Source organism: Chiloscyllium plagiosum, unplaced genomic scaffold, assembly GCF_037043375.1.
Source record: "Chiloscyllium plagiosum isolate Xiang-an unplaced genomic scaffold, Cpla_swu_hap1 HiC_scaffold_17, whole genome shotgun sequence".
NCBI lineage: Eukaryota > Metazoa > Chordata > Chondrichthyes > Orectolobiformes > Hemiscylliidae > Chiloscyllium > Chiloscyllium plagiosum.
Window position 1 is genome coordinate 24,831,361 of NW_028270155.1, and position 22,455 is coordinate 24,853,815.

The 22,455-nt window shown below is 42.7% G+C and overlaps 2 protein-coding genes across 2 annotated transcripts in view; both read right to left on the bottom strand.

The window, feature by feature from the left end:
- Positions 1 to 19,393, bottom strand: part of LOC148147291 (uncharacterized) — a 32,923-nt gene extending 13,530 nt beyond the window's left edge. The window contains exon 1 of the mRNA XM_087996122.1: positions 18,499 to 19,393. Within this exon, the coding sequence (XP_087852248.1) occupies positions 18,499 to 19,155 (657 nt within the window). The 5' untranslated portion in view covers positions 19,156 to 19,393. The remainder of the gene's footprint in view (positions 1 to 18,498) is intronic.
- Positions 1 to 22,455, bottom strand: part of cdh13 (cadherin 13, H-cadherin (heart)) — a 1,096,178-nt gene that overhangs the window by 978,424 nt on the left and 95,299 nt on the right. The gene's annotated exons all lie outside the window — the stretch shown is intronic.

Consider the following 22,455-nt stretch of genomic DNA (forward strand, 5'->3'; position numbering starts at 1 on the left):
AGAGTTTGTAAGAAGGCCTATGGAGTATTATCGTTCATTAGCAGAGGGATTGAATTCAAGAGTCGTGAAGTGATGTTGCAGCTGTACAGGACTTTGGTTAGGCCACAGTTGGAGTACTGTGTGCAGTTCTGGTCGCCTCACTTTAGGAAAGATGTGGAAGCTTTGGAGAGGGTGCAGAGAAGATTTACCAGGATGTTGCCTGGAATGGAGAGGAAGTCGTACGAGGATAGGTTGAGAGTTCTCGGCCTTTTCTCGTTGGAACGGCGAAGGATGAGGGGTGACTTGATAGAGGTTTATAAGATGATCAGAGGAATAGATAGAGTAGACAGTCAGAAACTTTTTCCCCGGGTACAACAGAGTGTTACAAGGGGACATAAATTTAAGGTGAAGGGTGGAAGGTATAGGGGAGATGTCAGGGGTGGGTTCTTTACCCAGAGAGTGGTGGGGGCATGGAATGCGCTGCCCGTGGGAGTGGTAGAGTCGGAATCATTGGCGACCTTTAAGCGGCATTTGGATAGGTACATGGATGGGTACTTAATCTAGGTTAGAAGTTCGGCACAACATCGTGGGCCGAAGGGCCTGTTCTGTGCTGTATTGTTCTATGTTCTATGTTCTATGTTCTAATCGTCCTAACTCTGGAACAACATGGATTATGGTGAGAAGTCTGGGAAAATAAAAACACAAAATCTTTTATCAGAAATCCCCAAATCCAAAACGCTCCGAAATCTGAATGTTTATTTCATGAAGTTTTTTTTTCTCACTAATAAGATTGTTTGGTGTACAAACTTTTAACCCAACTCCACACCTACTTGATGCAGTTCACTTAGATGCAATATGTGGGAGGATTGGCCCAGCACTGGCAGACCTCAATTCTGTTTCAGGGCCTGGTTTTCTGCTATTTGGTAAGATTTTTAAAAATTTCACCATCAAACTGTCACTTATTCTGAAATTCAAGAAATTCTGAATTCTGAAAACTGGCTGGTCCAGAGCATTTTGATAAAGGGTTGGCACCTGTAGTATTTGCAATGAAATAATTATAGAGTCATAGATATGTACAGCACAGAAACAGACCCTTCGGTCCAACTTGTTCATGCCGACCAGATCTCTCAACGCAATCTAGTCCCACCTGCCAGTAGCTGGTCCATATCCCTCCAAATCCTTCCAATCATATAACCATCCAGATGCCTTCTAAATGTTGCAATCGTACCAGCCTCCACCACTTCCTCTGGCATCTTATTCCATGCATGTACCACCCAGTCCGTGAAAAAGTTGCCCCGTAGGTCTCTTTTATATCTTTCCCCTCTCACCCTAAACCTATGTCCTCTAGTTCTAGACTCCCCGACTCCTGAGAAGAGACTTTGTCTATTTATCCTATCCATCCCCCTCATGATTTTGTAAACTACTATAAGATCACCCTTCAGCCTTCGACACTCCAGGGAAAACAGCCTCAGCCTATTCAGTCTCTCCCTATAGCTCAAATCTTCCAACCCTGGCAACATCATTGTAAATCCTTTCTGAACCCTTTCAAGTTTCAAGGGTTGTTGTCGGCTGCAAAGGGACTTAGATATGATGCAGAGCTAGGCTGAGGAGTGGCAGATGGAGTTCAACCCTGTCAAGTGTGAGGTTGTCCATTTTGGAAGGACAAATAAGAATGCGGAATACAGGGTTAACGGTAGGGTTCTTAGTAAGGTGGAGAAGCAGAGGGATCTTGGGGTCTATGTTCATAGATCTTTGAAAGTTGCCACTCAGGTGGATAGAGCTTGTAAGAAGGCCTATGGTGTATTAGCGTTCATTTGCAGAAGGATTGAATTCAAGAGTCGTGAGGTGATGTTGCAGATGTATAGGACCTTGGTAAGGCCACATTTGGAGTACTGTGTGCAGTTCTGATCACCTCATTTTAGGAAAGATGTGGAAGCTTTGGAGAGGGTGCAGAGGAGATTAACCAGGATGTTGCCTGGAATGGAGAATAGGTCGTATGAGGATAGGTTGAGAGTGCTAGGCCTTTTCTCATTGGAACGGAGAAGGATGAGAGGTAACTTGATAGAGGTTTATAAGATGATCAGGGGAATAGATAGAGTAGACAGTCAGAGACTTTTTCCCTGCGTACAACAGAGTGTTACAAGGGGACATAAATTTAAGGTGAAGGGTGGAAGGTATAGGGGGGATGTCAGGGGTAGGTTCTTTACTCAGCGAGTGGTGGGGGCATGGAATGCGCTACCTGTGGGAGTGGCAGAGTCAGAATCATTGGTGACCTTTAAGCAGCAATTAGATAGGTACATGGATAGGTGCTTAAGCTTGGACAAATGTTCGGCACAACATCATGGACCGAAGGGCCTGTTCTGTGCTGTACTGTTCTATGTTCTATGTTCGATGTTCTAAGTTTCACAACATCTTTCCGATAGAAAGGAGACCAGAATTACACACAATATTCCAAAAGTGGCCTAACCAATGTCCTGTACAGCCGCAAAATGACCTCCCAACTCCCGTACTCAATACTCTGACCAACAAAGGAAAGCATATCATTGCTTTCAGGAATGATATGCATATCAGGAATGACATTGACAACCAATGTAGAATGTTCAGTCAGGTTTGCAGTGTGGCATACTTACATGTATAGGAAGCAACATAAGAAATGCAAAGAGCTATATTCTTTGCAAGCAGGAATAACAGTACACATATTGTGGCTGTTTCGACTTAAGCAGAAATGCCTATTTTCTGATTTAATTCCTGAGGGTCTTAACCAATCACAGACAATCTGCCCAGTTTAAACTTAAACCAAGTTCAAAAGTTAACTCTCAAACATTCAACTGTTGCATCCTCCATGTTATTACCTCTGTCAATCAACACTCTCTTCTTATAAAAGTATAAAATGTTTTTACACTTTACAGTGGTATTCTTGCCAATGTCCTTGTGAGTGCAAAATGAAGCACTTCAATATATTGTGCATTTTTTCAACTCTCGAACAGTTATTTGATGGTGTTATATTTTTCTCATTTCAAGATTTTTCTTTGATATTTTAGGGGAACCAAACAATAATTTGACCATGATGTATTGTTGTTGTCCTCTATCCAAATGCCTGCTTGAAACTGTTCATACTTGAATCTCCTGCAGCTTTACACATGTTTCTGTGTTATACAACTTTGGTATGTTGCATGCTTAATCTATCCTCCTTTTGGAATAATCTTATTTTTCTCCTTTACTTTTTTTTGCCCATCTCAATGGGTTCACAGTTAGTTCAAAAATCAGAGACCTATTCTGCTTCAGTCTACCAGAATCCCTCAGATTCAGGTTCCTGCTAACAACCTTTTTTTTTTGTTCAAAAAAGAATATGTTGGAATGTCCTTTGAATTTACTGTTGATGATTCTGTTAAGTGATTCTGATAAAGTTTGTGATTTTAGATGGAATATACAGCATTCCATAAGATCATTTATTTCTATCAAACCATAATTACAAACCATCATTTAGTTAAACATTTCAAGATCTTGCTATAAATTGTCTATGAAACAACTACAATGAGTACATGCACAAATGACGACAATTGAAGACTTGCCGAGAATATTTATTTATGGTGTAGGCCTACAAATGTCACAATGTTGGTCTTGTACAAGGTTACTTTGCCCTTGGGTTTTTATTTGTTAGAGAGGTAATTCGCCAGGCTCCATAATGTCTGAAGTTTGAATGGTTCATTGGGACCTTGTTGTTTACCCTAACAGGTGGTGCTTCAGACCAAAAGCTTGAAAGCTTTTGAAGAACTGGTATAATCTTGGGGGCATGGCCAGCTCTCCAGCTGTGCAGTTTAATTCAGTTCAGGACTGAGTAGAGTAAGAGCCACAGGGGAAACTAGAAGTCTTCCTTCTGTCCATCTGATTTTGAACTATAAGTTGCCTGTGCCATTTTTTACTATTTGTACAAAGGGATGTGTGTATTAGGACTGTTGCAAGTATTTTCGGAACAGCATCATTATCCATTGGAGAGGATAATCTATCAGGTATTTTGTTTTCTGTTCTTTGTGTTTCATGCCATAATTTTGGAAATAAATTTTGTTTGTTTAAAACTTGGCAGTCAACCCAGCTGATTTACTCCAGGAATATCCCCTATACTGGGGGCTCTTTGCAGGATTTAAACAGCGAGTGGTAGGTGTTAGTGTCTTTTATTTCAGTTGTTGATTTGGTTGGTTTAAACAGCACTCAGAGAGCAATAGCTCTTTCAGTCACCAAGGAGTTTCTGGAGGTGGAAGAAGTGACCTTGGGAGTTTTACAAAAGGCAAATAAGACCAAGCTGTGGGAATCAATAGAGAAGCTGGAGTCAAATTTACCTCCTAATGTGAGGAAAGATGAGGTAATTTCAGCAGTAGCTCAATATTTAAGGGAAAGGAAAAGTAGATTTCGTTGAAGATCATAAGGAGAACTTACCACAGGGTGAAAAGGAAACCCTTGAGGGGAACAAAAAGTAAAAATCTCCAGAGGTTTCATTGCAATAATGTCGGCCACATGAAATCAGTGTTGGTTGGCTAGGAAAAGCACAAGAAAGCCAGACGTGGGAAAGCAGGATAAGTGTAGAAGTTTTGTTGGAATGGTGACAGAAAGCATAGTGGAAGCTAGAAAGCTGCATCAGAGTGCACAAGCTGATCACAGCTTGGTTAAGGAGGAAGTGCTAGATCTGCTTAAAGAATACAACTGCAATGGTAAAGTTTATTCACACAGGCCAGGAGTGGCAGGTTAAGAGGTTACAACATTAAGGGACACAGAATCCTCTCAGTCTGTGATGCTGAAGGATAAGGAGATATGTACTCCTGAAGAATTATTGCCAGAAAAGGTACTGGTAACAGGAATTCATGGTGAGTCAAAATCACTCAATTATGTAAAATGAGGCGAGAGTGTCCAGAGAAGAGAGGAGAATTGGTGGTAGGAGTACTGGACAAACTCTCAGCTCCAGGAATATAATTTGTCCTTGTGAATGATATAGCTATTCATTGGTAGGTGTATTGCCTACTATAGTTGAAAAACCAGTGGAGACTCAAGTAACTGAAGCTTGGGAATCTTCCCTGATTGCGCAGTAACGAGGGCACAGAGTCACCAGTTGAAGCAGAAGAGATCAAAGTGTACAGATAAGGAAGCTAAAGTGGCATTAGAAAAAAGTGTGCTTGATCAGTTAACTGAGATAAAACAGGAGCAAATAAATGATCATGCAAATATCATTAGCTCTGTAAAAAGCCATCGATTTGCAGCAGAAAGATGAACATTTAAAACAGTTGGATCAAAAGGCATACACATAGAAAGAATTTGAATGTATCCCTGTGTGTTATTACCTGAAAAATGATATCTTAATGAGGAAATGGAGACCATCACATATTCAAGACGAGAAATGGGTAGAGATTCATCAAATTGTATTGCCAGTCGGGTATAGAAGGGTGGTGTTGCAACTGATGCATGAGCTACCATTGGGAGATCATTTCAGAGTGAGGAAAACACAGGCTAAACAAAGACATTTTACTGGCCTGAACTGCACAAGGACGTAGTTGAATTTTGCCAGACATGTCATACATGTCAGGTAATAGGAAAACCTCAGGTGATAATAAAATATGCACCTTTAATACATATTCCTGCATTTGAGGAACCTTTTACAAGAGTCTTAATTGATTGCATAGGTCACCTACCCCAAACAAAAAGTGAGAATCAGTATTTGTTAACATTAATAGATGTATCAATGAGATTTCCAGAGGCTGTTCTATTCTGTAATAGCACAGCTAAAATGATTGTAGAAAAAAGTGAATTTGCCAAAGTCCAAGTCACCTTCCTGGGCCATGTTACTGGACATGGACAAATGGCCCCACAGGATGCGAAAATGAAAGTAATTAGGGAATGTCCCATACCATTGACAAAAAGAGCTGTACTACGACTCCTGGGATTGAGTGGATATTACCGAAGTTTTGTACTGCACTTCAGCAGAACGGCCGCTCCAATCACCGATAATCACCTATAAACTGTGTTAACCACTGCCCCAGTATTAGCCACACCAGATTACACAAAGCCTTTCAAGGTGGCTATTGATGCCAGCAATCTGAGTGTCAGTGCTGTGCTCCTGCAGCTAATAAACTTGAAAGACCCTGCACAAACAACAAGCAAAACTCATTTAATTTACAAAATACTGTGTGAGGACTGTAACAAACACTACATTGGACAAACAGGCAGAAAACTAGCCACCAGGATACATGAATATCAATTAGCCACAAAATGACGTGACCCTCTCTCACTCGTATCCTTACATACAGATAAGGAAGGACACAATTTTGATTGGGTCAACACATTCACCCGAGGACAAGCCAAACAGACACGCACGAGAATTCCTAGAAGCATGGCATTCCAATCTGAACTCTATCAACAAACACATTGAGTTAGACCCCATTTACTACCCCTGAGAAAAAGAACAGGAAATGACATCACCACCCCAAAAAAACACAAACATATAAATGGAAAGCAGGAATCAGCAGCACTGCTTCACCTGGAGGCCTACTGAAGATGTTACCTAGCAGGGTGATGAAATATCTGGAAATGAATCTTCCAGCTCAACGAGCAAACCCACATCCAGAACCTAAACCTGAGCTACAAATCTTCTCAAAACTCTCAAAGATACTTTAAGCTTGGTGTTGGTACTACAACATTTCTGTGCTGAGATTACCAGCAATGCTTCTGAGACAATTGTATATACTGATCATAACCCATTGACCTTTGTGGAGAAATTTAAGGACAAAAGTGCCAGACTGTTTGGATGGGGATTGTTATTACAGCCATTCAATTTGAAAATTGTGCATGTGGCTGCTTGAGAAAATATGATCACCGATGCATTGTTGAGACTCAAGTGAGAAAAAGAGGTGTTCGGTGGTGGGAGAACCACAGACAGAATCCAAATGTAATTGTGCATGTTTGCATGTTTATAGTTAGTTAATGTATATGAGTATTTAAACTATTAACCAATTTTTTTTTAGGGTTTTGAAAAACGAAGCCATCTTTCATGATTGATGGTTTTTTTCAGGGGGGAGGTGTCACATATTGGTCTTGTACAAGGTTACTTTGCCCTTGAGGTTTTTTTGTGCCAGAGAGAGGGTAATTGGCCAGGCTCCATTGTGTCTGGAGTTTGAATGGTTCATTGGGGCTTTGTTGCTTAGCCTAAAAGGTAGTGCTTCAAACCAAAAGCTTGAAAGGTCTTTTGAAAGATTGGTATAGTCATGGGGCGTGGCCAGCTCTCTAGTTGTGTAGTTCAATTCAGTTCAGGGGTGAGCTGAGTAAGAGTCACAGGGGAAACTGGAAGCCTTCTCTCTGCCCTTCTGATTTCAAACCAAGTTGCCTATGCCATTTTTTACCGTTTTTGCTAAGGGATGCATTGTAAGTATTTTCGGAATAGCATCATTAAGTCAGGTTTAGAGAGATATTCTGTTTTCTGTTCTGTGTGTTTCATTCTGAAATTTTGTAAATAAATTTTGTTTGTTTAAAACTTGGAAGTCAACCCAGCTAACATACTCTGGGAATATTCCACTATACACCTATGATTTTACATTGATGTCCTGTTAAAGCTCGCGAGTATGGAACAAATGATGATTAGGAACCTAACGCCCCTCCCCCACTGTTAATGAGACCTGATTTCTTGGGTTATTTGGGGTGGCACGGTGGCTCAGTGATTAGCACTGCTGCCTCACAGCACCAGATTCGATTCCAGCCTCGGACAACTGTCTGTGTGGAGTTTGCACATTCTCCCTGTTTCTGTGTTTCCTCTGGGTGTTCTGGTTTCCTCCCACAGTCCAAAGATGTGCAGGTCAGGTGAATTGGCTATGCTAAATTGCCCATAGTGTTAGGTGTATTAGTCAGAGGGAAATGGGTTTGGGTGGGTTACTCCCCGAAGGGTCGGTGTGGACTGGTTGAGCCGAAGGGCCTGTTTCCATGCTGTAGGAAATCTAATCTAAACAAATAGCAAAGTTAACCCTGGGCTACCCTGCTTAAAAATGTTTAAGGAATCATAATATCAATGCTTGTGTGGCAGAATGAAGCCCTGGTCATTTATTAATAATCTCCCAATATTTATTCTAAATTACTTGTAAAATAATAGGTTAGAGACTCAGTACACACCCAGACACTTTTCTTAGCTTTTTGCTCAGGCAAAGGCGGTCTTTTAACAGCAAAATGATCATTTCAATTATAAAATCTAAGGTTCATTCACAAAAGAGGGAAAAAAAACTTGTTAATTAGTGATTTCCAGAAACGGAACAATTCAGTTTGTTTAAAAAATACTTATACTTACTCTCCTACAAATAAAAAATCTAAAGCCCAGGAGATTAAAATATCTCCATCAAAATACACACTTGGATATTCACAGTCCATTTTGTTTTTAGTAAAGATAATTTCAATTTTTTTTTTGAACAGAAGGACTTCTGCATACACAAAACAAAGGATATACAACAGGTGAGGCACATAAATCTGTGCTCACATAGCTCTTCAAAGTTAAATGACTTTGTGATATGTCCTACCTCTAAAGCAGTGTTCAGAATTAAAGGAAGAATGAATCGTCTGAGCTGGATATTATTAGTGCATGTGGGAGATTTGTTAGATCTGAAGCAGCCATTTTGTCATATGTTAAAAGCCTGGAAGCCATTTTTGATTCTCATATTAGTGTCTGCTTGCTAAACTGATAATTTTCCAGGCTCAGTGAGGTGGTTGGCCTTGCAGTGTACTCATGCCTGATAAATGAATACTTTCCCAGGATGGGAATGCTTTTCTTTTACAAGAACCTATTGTATACTGTTTATCAGCTCCTAACCAACACTGTCCAGACACTCCTTGACTGAGGCTAGTGACTGGGCAATGTGCCTAACCTGCTCATTATACTGCAATTATACTATAACCTATACAATCACGCAACTCTCTGTATCTCGTCGGAGTGAGTTGTGACCATTAGGTCAACTTCTCTCTCCCCATGAGCCCACGAACAAACAGATAATAACTCAAGGTTTGTATGGTGCGATATATTGTTCCCCTAAATTTGACCGTTATGAGGGAGTCATCCACTGCATCATTCATTTAATCCCCAACATTTGGCGTAGCCTGCAGAACCTATTTTACTTCATGAGGTTTCCTGGACTTTTCTCGATTTTGCACAACCTCCCTGTGTCAGCAGGTTTGTTTTTTTTGGGACAAGACAGGAGATGAGGTTTCCTCCCTGAGTCAGCGATAAGACGGGAGAGTTGTTTTCATCACTGGTGGTGTTTCCCTCAGGCACAAGATGGAGTGGGTAGGTTTGGGCTGTGACGACGGAGACTGGTAGTTTTAGTTTTGATCCTTCAGGATCTGACATGACACCTTGAGCTGCTAGCAATGTGCTGCAGCAAGGAAGGTTGCGTTTGGAAACTTCTCCAAAGTCCCCCTGGCAGTTTGTAGCCGTTCCTCCTCTGAGCCAACAAGCGTGAGTAGGGAACTGGGTTCCCTTGTAGCTATGGACTGTTGTGAGACGCTGAGACAAGATTGGGTTGAAGGAGACCGCACGGACTTTGTGATTAATTCGGTGGCGTTCACCTTGAGTTGTACGCTGGAATCCCAAGTTCTGGTATCTGTCTCTGCTTCTCTGTTGTATTTGTTTTTGGCTTGGCTTGTCTTGCTTTGCTGCTTTGTCTTGTTTGTCTGCGAGGTTTTGTTCTATTTGTTTTGGTGTTTGTTCTTTGCTTCTTGTTTGTTTGCTTCCAGGGTAGTGGGATTGCTGAACTCTAAATGCAAGAGAAGGGCTGTCCCTGGGGACAAGTAAATCTTGTCTCACTGAGCAGGGTGGCCCACATCTGGCTATTGTCTCAACACAGTAGTGCCATGGTAAATATGTTCGAATCAAGAGTAAGGTAGGAAATACCCTGGTCCTGCCAGGTCACTGGCTGATATTGTTTGAGAGATGAAATATAGAGGGTGAATGCTGCTTTTGTTGCATCCAAAAAAAAAAAGAAAATCTGGCCAGGGACACAATGCTGTTAGAAATGCTGTTATAATTCTCGCTACTCGGCCACAAGATACTAGTGAGTACACAACAGAGTCCTAGTGTCCAGACGGAAAGTGATGCTGAGAGCATCTCACGCTTTACAAAATTAGTAATAAAGAATTTGCTTGCCCCAGGGTATTGACAGGTGAAACCCCATTTGATAAGCCCTGGACCCACTCCGAGATCCACGTCATACTTCAAGATGCCCCCAATCCATTCGAGTGCCCAACATTATTTTTAATTGGCTAGTACAAATCTGCAGTAATTATAGTTGCTTGCTTCAGGATGTACAGACTTTAATGAATTTGGCAAATGGAACACATTGGGCAACTATTAAAGACTCTGCTGTATTTCCCCTGGGTTGTGGACTAATGCAAAGGCACGAACGGCTTGCCTTGAAAATATTGTTAGAATTGCAAATGGAACGGCTGAGAGGTATTTAGATTTTGCCCACTTGGTTAAGCAGCTATATGTCACAGCCAGGATTTATGAGGCTGAACTCCCAAACTTTGATTGTTCTAGAATGTGAGTGCCTCATTACCCTTATAAGCAAGAATTAAAGAAAAGCTAAAAACTGAGATATGACAAAAGTTGAAAAATGTTTGTGTGGGTGCGAGAGAGAGAGAGAGAGAGAGAGAAAGAAAGACTGACTCAACCCTGATTCCCTGCAGCTTGTAGAAAGTTTAACCCTTTGTGATTCGGTTTGAATGCACATTTGTTTGTTGGTGATTGAAGGTTTGTGTTTTGTTCCCTGGAGCTCGAGATCTGAGACTGTTTTGAATTTGATTTGCATTTTGGGAATTTAAGATGATTTCTTTTAAGATTAAGGAACCAAAAGTGATTATGAAATTAAATATTAACCCTTCGCCCCCCCCCCCCCCCCCGCATTCTTCTTACAGGCCATAACTGCCCTACTGTCAATTTCTAACTAATCACTTTTTATGCTTACATGAAAGCCAATCTTATTTAATTTCAAATCAGTTTAATATTGTGGAATATAGGTAAAGTAGTGTTACTTCTGCAATTATAATTACTTATGCAAGGTAAATGAACTCACACAGTGTGTAATTGTTTCAACTAAGAGCTGAGTCAACTAGAATGCAAACTATGTGGAGGAAATACATAATTGTTTATGTATTAGCTAAAATTGTATGCAAGAATGAAACGTGACTGCAAAACAATGATAGATGTTACAGACAAATAGATAAGATGCTGTGAGGATGTAGGTTAAGAGAAAATGAGGTCTGCAGATGCTGGAGATCAGAGATGGAAATGTGTTGCTGGAGAAGCGCAGCAGGTCAGGCAGCATCCAGGGAACAGGAGAATCGACGTTTCGGGCATTAGCCCTTCTTCAGGAATGAGGAAAGTTTGTCCAGCAGGCTAAGATAAAAGATAGGGAGGAGGGACTTGGGGGAGGGGCGTCGGAAATGTGATAGGTGGAAAAAGGTCAAGGTGAGGGTGATAGGACAGATTGGGGTGGGGGCGGAGAGGTCGGGAAGAAGATTGCAGGTTAGGGAGGCGGTGCTGAATTTGATGGATTTGACTGAGACAGGCTGGGGGGAGGGGAAATGAGGAAACTGGTGAAATCCGAGTTCACCAGTTAAGCCTGATATGCTTGCACAAGCAGTAGTTATAAGCATCTGTTTCCCACTTTTACAGAAACACAGGAACAAACCCCAATTAGAAGGTCATAAGGATCAGTATGGTTGGGGAAAGCACAGATGGAGGGAGTAAATAATACCTAACAATGGGCCACAGCAGGATGTGGTCAAACGGCCTTGTGAGGCCAGAAATAAGCATTTTGTCACAGATAAGGCCGGATAAGGCAAGAGATAGACAGGAGTAATGGGCGCTGGTCTTAGAGAGGTGGGAGATGTAAACGGGGAGGAGCAATGGGATAAAAAAAAGAAACCAAATTACATAAATATCGTGTATTCGTTGAATTCGGTGTGTGTGTGTCCCTGCCTTGTAGACAGTGGACATCGCACCTTCTTGCAAGGGTAAAATAAATGACACTACTGATTCAGATCTTGTCTCGGACTGAAATTATTGAAGTGAGTGAGCTTTGTTTCTCACAATATGGAGGAAGCTGACATTACAATCTTTTTAAAATGAATCTGCATTATTTGATATCAGTATAAACTTGCTCTCAAATTCCCCATTATGTCATGCTCCTGCCAAAGATCATTTTCATCCCTCTCACTTCTATGTGTTGGACTAATGAAAGGATTGACTAAAGGAAGTAAAGCAGTAGCATTAAACCTGGGCCTCAGGTGCAGAATCATTCTATTCCAGGATGACAACAGGTCTCTGCTCAATTTTTAATTATAATCTAAATCTAACATTGAGGAAAATCATTTCAGACTTTAACATTTGCTCATTGAGTGGAGGAATTGCATGAACTTTATTTAATTTAGTTAAATATTGTAAAACCGGAAGTATGAAGATCGATCCAAAATATCCCAAACCAACAGTATTATTTTTAGAAAATGCAACAAACCGATTTAATCTTTGTTTCAGACTTGTTTGTTTCCACTTAATTTTAAGACTACTGCATCTCATTGGTGATTGAGTGCCAGTCATAGCCTTATTCGATATCAGTTTCCCTCTCTCACTGAGAATTGAAGTTTCAGTTCAATATTATGTTGTGATAAATCATGTAACAAAATTAATATCCTATTGTAAATATCTGCATCTTTAGATTTGGCCATTATTTGTGCATTAGAAGTATTTTGATACCATGTGAGTAGAGAAGACCTTTTAATGCTGCTGTAGTCACTTCACAGCCTATAGCATTGTAAATGAGCAATGATTGGTCAGAACCACTTAAGGAACCTATTCTGGAATTAAAATTAAGGGACTAGAACCAGTAATTATAATGGATTTCAGAGTTGGAAACTGTGTACATTTTATATTTTAAATACTGAATTTAAATGAATGAATTTCCAGTTTATATTGATGACTTTTAAAATGTCTTAGTCACTTGTTCAGTTTCCACCTCTAAATTACCTCTGTTATTTTTTAATAATCAATTGTATTAGCCCTGAATCACAAAATCAGAATTAATTGTCAGGATCGCTTGGTTTTCTTCCTTTACACATTGTCAGTGACCTGTCTCATTGCCTCATGGTTAATTCGAAGCATGGCTGCATTAATTCATTGCTAATTAAAGAATGGAAAGATACCTGACTGGCCAGTTGAAGGAATTCTGCACATGATTGGGGGATAGAGGTATGTATAGCAGATGGAACTTGCAAAAGCTGGGAGATGTTCAAAGCTGACTGTGAATGGGTAGATAAAAACACAAAGGGAACATGAGAAACAGTGTAAGGTCACTAAGGCTGAGGAAAATACCAACAGGGTTAAAGCAACAACTCTCTCAAATAAAGAACAGATTCTACTCAGAATACCGAGCCTTTGTCTGGCAAACTGACCCTATTTGAGGACGGGGATGGCACTGATAGGGATGAGGATGGAGATTTTATTCCTGGATATCTGCTGAGCCCCAAATACCTTGTGATTGTCCCCAGCAGACCCCCTTATTACAAACCTTTCCTTCATTTTGAAAATGAAGCGTCCAGTCTTCATTGCTGATATCATGGTGATGAGCGGCCTGAGCCATCCTAACCCAGGGTACATCCCAGGAATCAGAGTAATGAAGCATGCCCCTGATCACAAGAACAAACTAGTCCAATTTGCTCAATATGTTCAAAGGATGATAGAGATATAAACGCAGCAAAATTCTGGGAGTAGCCTGAATACGAATGGCTTGTGTTATTAGACTGAAATAAGTGGCCATCAGTCTGACGGAAGGGGTATTCAGCCCACATTTGAAAAAATGAACGAGAAGCTGATTCACCTTTGTTTAACCCTATGCTTTTGCAATGTCTTCCTCCTGGTGTCACTAACATAATCTGGACAAACAATATGAACGAGTCCAGGAATTTCCAGTCACAAATGAGGTGAGCGGTAGTTTTCTATTGGGATGGTCAGAACCAGACTGAACCACAAAGCAAGTTACAGGTAAAACCGATTATATCCAGCACCTCCGCGAACCCAAACGCCGTGTGCCAGCCCTGACAGGGTTGATTGGGACCAGGACACCCACTGGGGGTGGAACCTACCTCAGATGCCCTCCCAGCGACCACTGCTGAGCAACCCTTTCCCAAGGGGACCCTGAAAATGGGGACAGGCAGGCCCCAGTATTACACCTTCAGGACTGGGAACAAGAAAGCAAAATCCCCCCAGGGACAAATGGCTGCCCTTTCTTTAACCGCGGATATGTAGCTACTGGGGAGTGATGTGCCTTTAATGTTACCTTGGAGCTAACGCGGGGATCGACATGCTTGCATCCTCGCAAAAGGAATATCTGTTAAAATGCACTGACTCTTTGTTGTGCTTTTGGTGTGACCCATGATTACAGAGCCTTATGGGAACATGGAGGATTTAACCTCCACGGGGCAGCCAGTAGTAATGCTCTTTTGTCCAATCTATCTGGCAGTTATCAAGATGTTCGGCTCACGCTGAGGCAACTGATACAGTCTCCAAAGAAGTGAACAGATAGATGCTGCTGCCAAGCAGGTAGCCTTACACCCCAAACATGTGGTCCCATTGGGTCCCCAGCAAAACCTAGATAGAGACAATATGGGGACAGACATGCCAGACCTGGGGAAGTCCCCGGCTGAAGAGCACAAACTATGGCCTCAAATAGGGTACTCCCTTGATACACAAACCAAAATGTGGGTGAGCCAGACTGGACAGGCTTGTGTTCCTTCTTTGCTTATTTTAGTTGATTATGTGGATATTTGTACACACTTGGGCAAAGAGGGAATGGTTAATACTCTATTACAAACTTGGTGGCACCCAGATTTTCAGAAAACAGCTAGGAAAAGAGCTGGAGCGTGTTACATTTATAAACAAATGAGACGCATGCTATCAGAGGGATACTCTGTGTTTGTTAACCACTTCCTTTCCTGGTGGGCTATTTTTCATTTGTCCACAACTTGCTTTTATCGAATCACTTCACACCCATTGTTACAAATATTGTCTAATAATAGTAGATGTATTTAGTAGATGATTCAAAACCAACCCAGTGACTGACACAGCTGCCACTATAGTGTTGGACAAGTGGGAAATATTAGCATCTGTTATCCAAAACTCTTCAAAGTTTACATTCACAGGTACGCCAAGCCTAAGAATTAGGAACAGGGCATATTGGAGCCAAGGTGGAAAGGCCCATTCCTAGTCCTGCTGGTCACCCGTTCAGCAGTCAAGGTCAAGAGGAAGCCGCATGGACGCACAGGACACAAAGCAAAAGAGCGTCCCCCCTGGAGGAACACCAGAAGCCTCCGGCAGCAACACATCTTCAGCCTTCATCCATGAATGGCTCAGCCTGATCATTCTGCCTTTCACCACAGTCTTTTTTTTTTATCTTTCTTTCACTAAGTATATTTGACTGGGGCCCTGTGGACAGCCTAGTGGCTTCTAACAAAAGGGAATTGCATTTCAACACTTTTCTTCATATGACATACCTTTATCCACAAAAGGTCAACCGCTCTGGCTGCTGGGTCTGTGCCCATATTCCCATCCAATCCAAAGGAGGGATTCCCCTGAGATCCATACTTTTTAATGATTCTGACACGGGTGAATGGTAGTTGCATCAGGGTTATTCTGTTGCTGATATAGCTTTTCGCATCCCCTAGTTTCCTTAGGTTGGTCAGCATCCCAAACTCTTATGGGAATAACACTCACCTCCATTGGCGATCAGCGTAATCTCTCACATGCACCCCTCTCTATGTTCCTCACCAATCTCACAGCCATGACTGCACCCCTAGGAAGTATTTGTGTTAAAAGCAAACATCCTTTGGATGGCAAGCTGGTTTCAGTAGGTGAAAATGTGTTGCTGGAAAAGCGCAGCAGGTCAGGCAGCATCCAGGGAACAGGAGAATCGACGTTTCGGGCATAAGCCCTTCTTCAGGAATGAGGAAAGTTTGTCCAGCAGGCTAAGATCAAAGGTAGGGAGGAGGGACTAGGGGGAGGGGTGTCAGAAACGTGATAGGTGGAAAGAGGTCAAGGTGAGGGTGATAGGTCAGACTGGGGTGAGGGCGGAGAGGTCGGGAAGAAGATTGCAGGTTAGGAAGGCGGTGCTGAATTCGATGGATTTGACTGAGACAAGGTGGGGGGAGGGGAAATGAGGAAACTGGTGAAATCCGAGTTCAGCCCTTGTGGTTGGAGGGTTCCTAGGCGGAAGATGAGGCGCTCTTCCTCCAACTGTCGTGTTGTTGTGGTCTGGCGATGGAGGAGTCCAAAGACCTGCATATCCTTGGTGGAGTGGGAGGGGGAGTTGAAGTGTTGAGCCACAGGGTGGTTGGGTTGGTTGGTCCGGGTGTCCCAGAGGTGTTCTCTGAAACGCTCCGCAAGTAGCCGGCCTGTCTCCCCAATATAGAGGAGGCCACATCGGGTGCAGAGGATGCAATAGATGATGTGTGTGGAGGTGCAGGTGAATCTGTGGCGGATATGGAAGTTTCCTTTGGGGCCTTGGAGGGAGGTGAGGGGGGAGGTGTGGGCGCAAGTCTTGCACCTCCTGCGGTTGCAGGGGAAGGTGCCGGGAGTGGAGGTTGGGTTGGTGGGGGGTGTGGACCTGACGAGGGAGTCACGGAGGGAGTGGTCTTTACGGAATGCTGATAGGGGAGGGGAGGGAAATATATCCTTGGTGGTGGGGTCCGTTTGGAGGTGGCGGAAATGACGGCGGATGATGCGCTGTACATGGAGATTGGTGGGGTGGTAGGTGAGGACCAGTGGGGTTCTGTCCTGGTGGCGGTTGGAGGGGCGGGGCTCAAGGGCGGAGGAGCGGGAAGTGGAAGAGATGCGGTGGAGGGCAGCGGGAAGTGCCCTCCACCGCATCTCTTCCACTTCCCGCTCCTCCGCCCTTGAGCCCCGCCCCTCCAACCGCCACCAGGACAGAACCCCACTGGTCCTCACCTACCACCCCACCAATCTCCATGTTCAGCGCATCATCCACCGTCATATCCGCCACCTCCAAACGGACCCCACCACCAAGGATATATTTCCCTCCCCTCCCCTATCAGCATTCCGTAAAGACCACTCCCTCCGTGACTCCCTCGTCAGGTCCACACCCCCCCACCAACCCAACCTCCACTCCTGGCACCTTCCCCTGCAACCGCAGGAGGTGCAAGACTTGCGCCCACACCTCCCCCCTCACCTCCCTCCAAGGCCCCAAAGGAAACTTCCATATCCGCCACAGATTCACCTGCACCTCCACACACATCATCTATTGCATCCTCTGCACCCGATGTGACCTCCTCTATATTGGGGAGACAGGCCGGCTACTTGCGGAGCGTTTCAGAGAACACCTCTGGGACACCCGGACCAACCAACCCAACCACCCTGTGGCTCAACATTTCAATTCCCCCTCCCACTCCACCAAGGATATGCAGGTCTTTGGACTCCTCCATCGCCAGACCACAACAAAACGACGGTTGGAGGAAGAGCGTCTCATCTTCCGCCTAGGAACCCTCCAACCACAAGGGATGAACTCGGATTTCACCAGTTTCCTCATTTCCCCTCCCCCCACCTTGTCTCAGTCTAATCCATCGAATTCAGCACCGCCTTCCTAACCTGCAATCTTCTTCCCGACCTCTCCGCCCCCACCCCAGTCTGACCTATCACCCTCACCTTGACCTCTTTCCACCTATCACATTTCCGACGCCCCTCCCCCAAGTCCCTCCTCCCTACCTTTTATCTTAGCCTGCTGGACAAACTTTCCTCATTCCTAAAGAAGGGCTTATGCCCGAAACGTCGATTCTCCTTTTTCCCTGGATGCTGCCTGACCTGCTGCGCTTTTCCAGCAACACATTTTCAGCTCTGATCTCCAGCATCTGCAGACCTCACTTTCTCCTCATGGTTTCAGTAGGTGCCTTCACTACATCTTCCTTTCTTCGTCTGCTTACCGGTCCACTGCTGTTGGAAGCATACTGAATCCCAGTGTTGCCAAGAAGACCGCCATTAATTGCTCTTTTACCACCTTTTGGACTGGGACCCAATGCAATCATTTGTTGGCCTTCAACAGCACTTATTTCATTTGTGGCCAAATGGCCTACCCCTGGCTGCCTACCTCCTGGACTGAGACTAGATCTGAGTAGTCTGGCAGTCCTTTCCGAGATGTGTTTGATGTAGGGGAGTGTGGCTCAGGTTTCTGGACATGCTTTGTCTTAGTGAGTTCTGAGAAGGTTTGTAGCTCAAGTTGAGGTTTTGGATGTAGGTTTGCTCACTGAGCTGAAAAGTTCATTTCCAGACGTTTCATCACCCTACCAGGTAACATCTTCAGTGGGCCTCAGGTGAAGTACTGTACATAATTCCTGCTTTCTACTTATCTGTTTGGGTTTCTTTGGGTTGGTGATGTCACTTCTGTTTTGTCTGCTTGTTGGGGTTTGTTGCTGAGAAATCAACGCACTGTGTTCATTGGGTACTTGTTCTTTTTGAATACGCTGTATAGGAGATTTTCCTTTGCTCTGCATAGTTCCTCTGTGCTGCGGTATGTGATGGCTCATTGAAATAATGCTTTCATGCAGCTTTGTTTGTGGGTGCTGGGATGATTGCATCTGTCGTTCTGTATTTGGTCCGTATGCGTTGTTTTCCTGTAGACACTGGTTTGAAGTTCCCCATTGGCTGTTTGCTCTACTGTGACATCTAGGAATGGCAGTTTGTTGTTGTTTTTCCTCCTCTTTAGTGAATTTTATGCTAATCAGGGTATTATTGATTGTCTTGAAGGTTTCCTCTAATTTGTTTCCTTTAGTGATGACAAAGATATCATCCACGTCATGGACCCAAAGTTTGGCTTGGATGGTTGGCAGAGCTGTTTGTTCAAGTCTCTGCATTACTGCCTCTGCTAAGAACCTTGATATTGAAGATCCCATGGGTGTTCCATTGGTTTGTCTGTAGGTTTTGTTGTTGAAGGTGAAGTGGGTGGTAAGGCATAGGTCTACTAGCTTGATGATATTGTCCTTGCCGATGAAGTTGGTGTTTGGTATATGTATTTTTAGTTCTTCTAATAGTATAGTCAGTCCTTCCTTGGCCAGGTTGATGTTGATTGATGTGAACAGGGCTTTTACATCAAAGGAGAGCATTATTTCATCCTCTTCTATCTTGGTGTCTTTGGTCTTCAGGAATTCTTGGGTGGAGTGGATGGAGTGGCATGAGTCTTCTACTAAGTGTTTTAGTCTTTGGTGTCGCTCCTTGGCCAATCTGTAAGTTGGTGTTCCAGGTCGCGAAATTATGGGTCTGAGGGGGGCTCCTGGTTTGTGAATCCGTAAAAGTGTGGTGTGTTGGATCTGTCTGGTTTCACTTTTTGGAAGTCTGTCTTATTTACTTCTCCAGATTTCTGAAGTACTTTGAGTAGAGCATGATTCGGTTCTCTAATTGTAGGGCCAGATCTGTCGCCAACTATTGGTAAGTGTTGGTATCTGCAAGTAGTGTATTCGCTTTCTCAATGTAGTTTCTTTGATTTAAAATGACTGTCAAGTGTCCTTTGTCTGCAGGTAGGATAACAATATTTTTATCTTTTTTTCAATTTTTCTAGCACTTTCCTTTCTTGTGTACTGAGTATGTTTCCTTCCTTTTTCCTGCTGAATGTTGGTGCGACTGTCTGATGGTTTGCTGGGTTTCCTCTGAGAGTTGGTTGTCTTTCAGTGTTTTTTCTAATGGGGCTAAGAAATCTTTCTTGTCCGCATCCTGGCAGTTGTAATTTAATCCTCTTACGAAGATGGCTTTTTCAGTGTCTGTTAAGGGTCAATCAGATAAGTGTTTTTTTTTTAATCCATGCTTCTGTGTTGTCTGTGTTGTTATTTTGTGCAAGTTTGTCTATTTTTTTCTGCAGGTCTAGTTTTTTCACTTTCTGTGTTTGTCACTGTCTAATGTCTGTGGTTTGTTGTACTGTGTCTGTCCATTCATGGTCTGTTGCATTAGTGAGTAAAGTTTTTTTGGTGCAAACTTTCCTGGTTTTATTTACTGAATCTGTTGGAGGCCAACTTACAGATTGGCCAAGGAGCGACACCAAAGACTAAAACACTTAGTAGAAGACTCATGCCACTCCATCATTAATAATTTCTCTAAGCACTCTGCAGCCTTTTTGCTCTGCTATTCTTTGGCTAGTGGGGTGTTAAGGGGAGGTTTATATTTAAGACATTTAAGACCACAGGAAATGACATCATCAATCTAAACACATAAATAGAAAGTGGGCTGTACCACCAGCACTTCATCCGGAGGCTCACTGATGACGTTACTTAGTATGGTGCCGAAACACCTGAAAACGAAACTTCCAACTCAGCAAGCAAACCTACAGCCAGAACCTCAACTTGAGCTACAAATCTTCTCAAAACTCACCAACCTTTTCACTATCTGACCTTTCACCCTCCAGATTAAGGTTGATATGGGCTCTATTGCAACCACTCTGGAAGAGATTGCCAATGCCACAACTTCAACCTTTGACCTGCTCAGTTGCTGTCCACACCATTGCTTCAAAAATTGCATGGCCCTCGACTACCGCTTGGCTGAGAAAGGTGGCACTTGTGCCCTAAACCGCCCTGACTGCTATACCTATATCCCTGACTCCAGTGAGAACATTACTAACATTGCCACCCATATTCGCAAGGCGGCGTCCCCTCTACATGACACTACACCCTATTGGGATCTTTGAACTTAGATGGGTAGTTTGCTTGGCTCTTGGGCATCTACACTCCTCCAAGGCCTTATGGTTCTCGTTGCTGTTTTTGTTTTGTTATCCCTTATCATTATTTTCCTGAAACAATTCTGTGCCACTTTCGGCTCCTCTGATGCCGAATACCCCTGTTTCTTCACAGGTGGTATGGCTTCCTGTTTCTGATATTCCCCCACCAGTGGATGATTTCATTGACTCCTACTCTATCGACCCTGGTGACTCTGACTCTGACAGTTACCTGTTTGACTCTAAACCCCCACCGCCCAACATACCTCCCCTCCCTAGGTCCGGCTATGTCCCTCCTTTTGCCAGTTCTTCTGAACTACCCCCCGATTTGGTGTATAGAAAAAAGGAAGAAATTGTGGGAGATTTGTTAGATCCAAAGCAGACATTTTGTCAGATATTAAAAGCTTGGAAGCCATTTTGAATCTCATATTGATGTCTGCTTGCTAAGCTCGTACTTTTTCAGAGCTCAATGAGGTGGTATTTAATACCTGATAAATGAATCCTTTCCCAGGATGGGAATATCCTTCTTTTCCAAGAACCTATTGTATACTGACACTTGTTTATCAGCTCCTAACCAACACTGTCCAGATACTACATGACTGAGGCTAATGACTGGGCAAAGTGCCTAACCTGCTCATTATACTGCAATTAACAGTTTGCTGATTGTTAAATGGATGTAACCTATATAATCACGCAACTCTCTGTATCTCATCAGAATGAGCTGTGACCATTAGGTCAACTTGTCTCTCCCCGTGAGCTCACGAATAATCAGTCAATAACAAGGTTTGTGTGGTGCGATTTATTGTTCCCCCTAAATTGGACGGCTACAAGTGAGTCACCCACTTCATCATTCATTTCATCCCAACAGTGCAGTCATTCATTTAAGACTGTCTGCTAATGGCCGATACAGGCAATAGTAGAACACGACAATTCAATAATTTCCCACACTGCAAAACCATAAAGTAAAATTAATGGGTGCATTTAGAAGACAAAAAAAATGGGGTCGGAAAGGCAAGGCTGTCACATACTTAGAGGAATAGTAATAAAGTTTGTATTCCTTTGATTAAAGGGAAAATGCAAACCTGAATAAAACTCAAGATCTGCATTTTCAGTAGAACTTAAATGTTAATAACCATTGAAGTAACTTATCAGATACAAAAATCTGCTGCCTTTGTCTATTTGGGAAATACATTTTAATCCCGAGGTGGAAATGACAAAGTACACACAAGTAAGCATACACATTTATACTTTCATCTGGACATATACATTACATCCACACCATAGGTATATGTTTATGTAATTCATAACAGAACTTGAGATAATTTACTTTTCTCACAATTTACTTCCTCCCTCCACAGCCTATCTAACCCAAATTTCACTTTCTTTTTCAAAATTGTCAGAAGTCCATCATATAAATAAATGGGATCAGGAGAACAACACAGAGTTGGACAATTTGTTCAGATGTTAATTCATCATAAAAAGATTTCAATAAGAAAAGACTCTGGTAAGAAATCACAGGGTCAGGATGCTATTAAAATAGAACGATTATGAAAATAGCTCTAGCAGAAACAACATACTCTTTGTTAAGTTGTGCCTGTAGCAAGAGTGATGAGATGATAATTTATCCACAATCTTAACTCATTTAACATGTTACTGCTTTTACAGATGCTTTTACTGTGGAAACAATTGATAAAATATTTGTTTA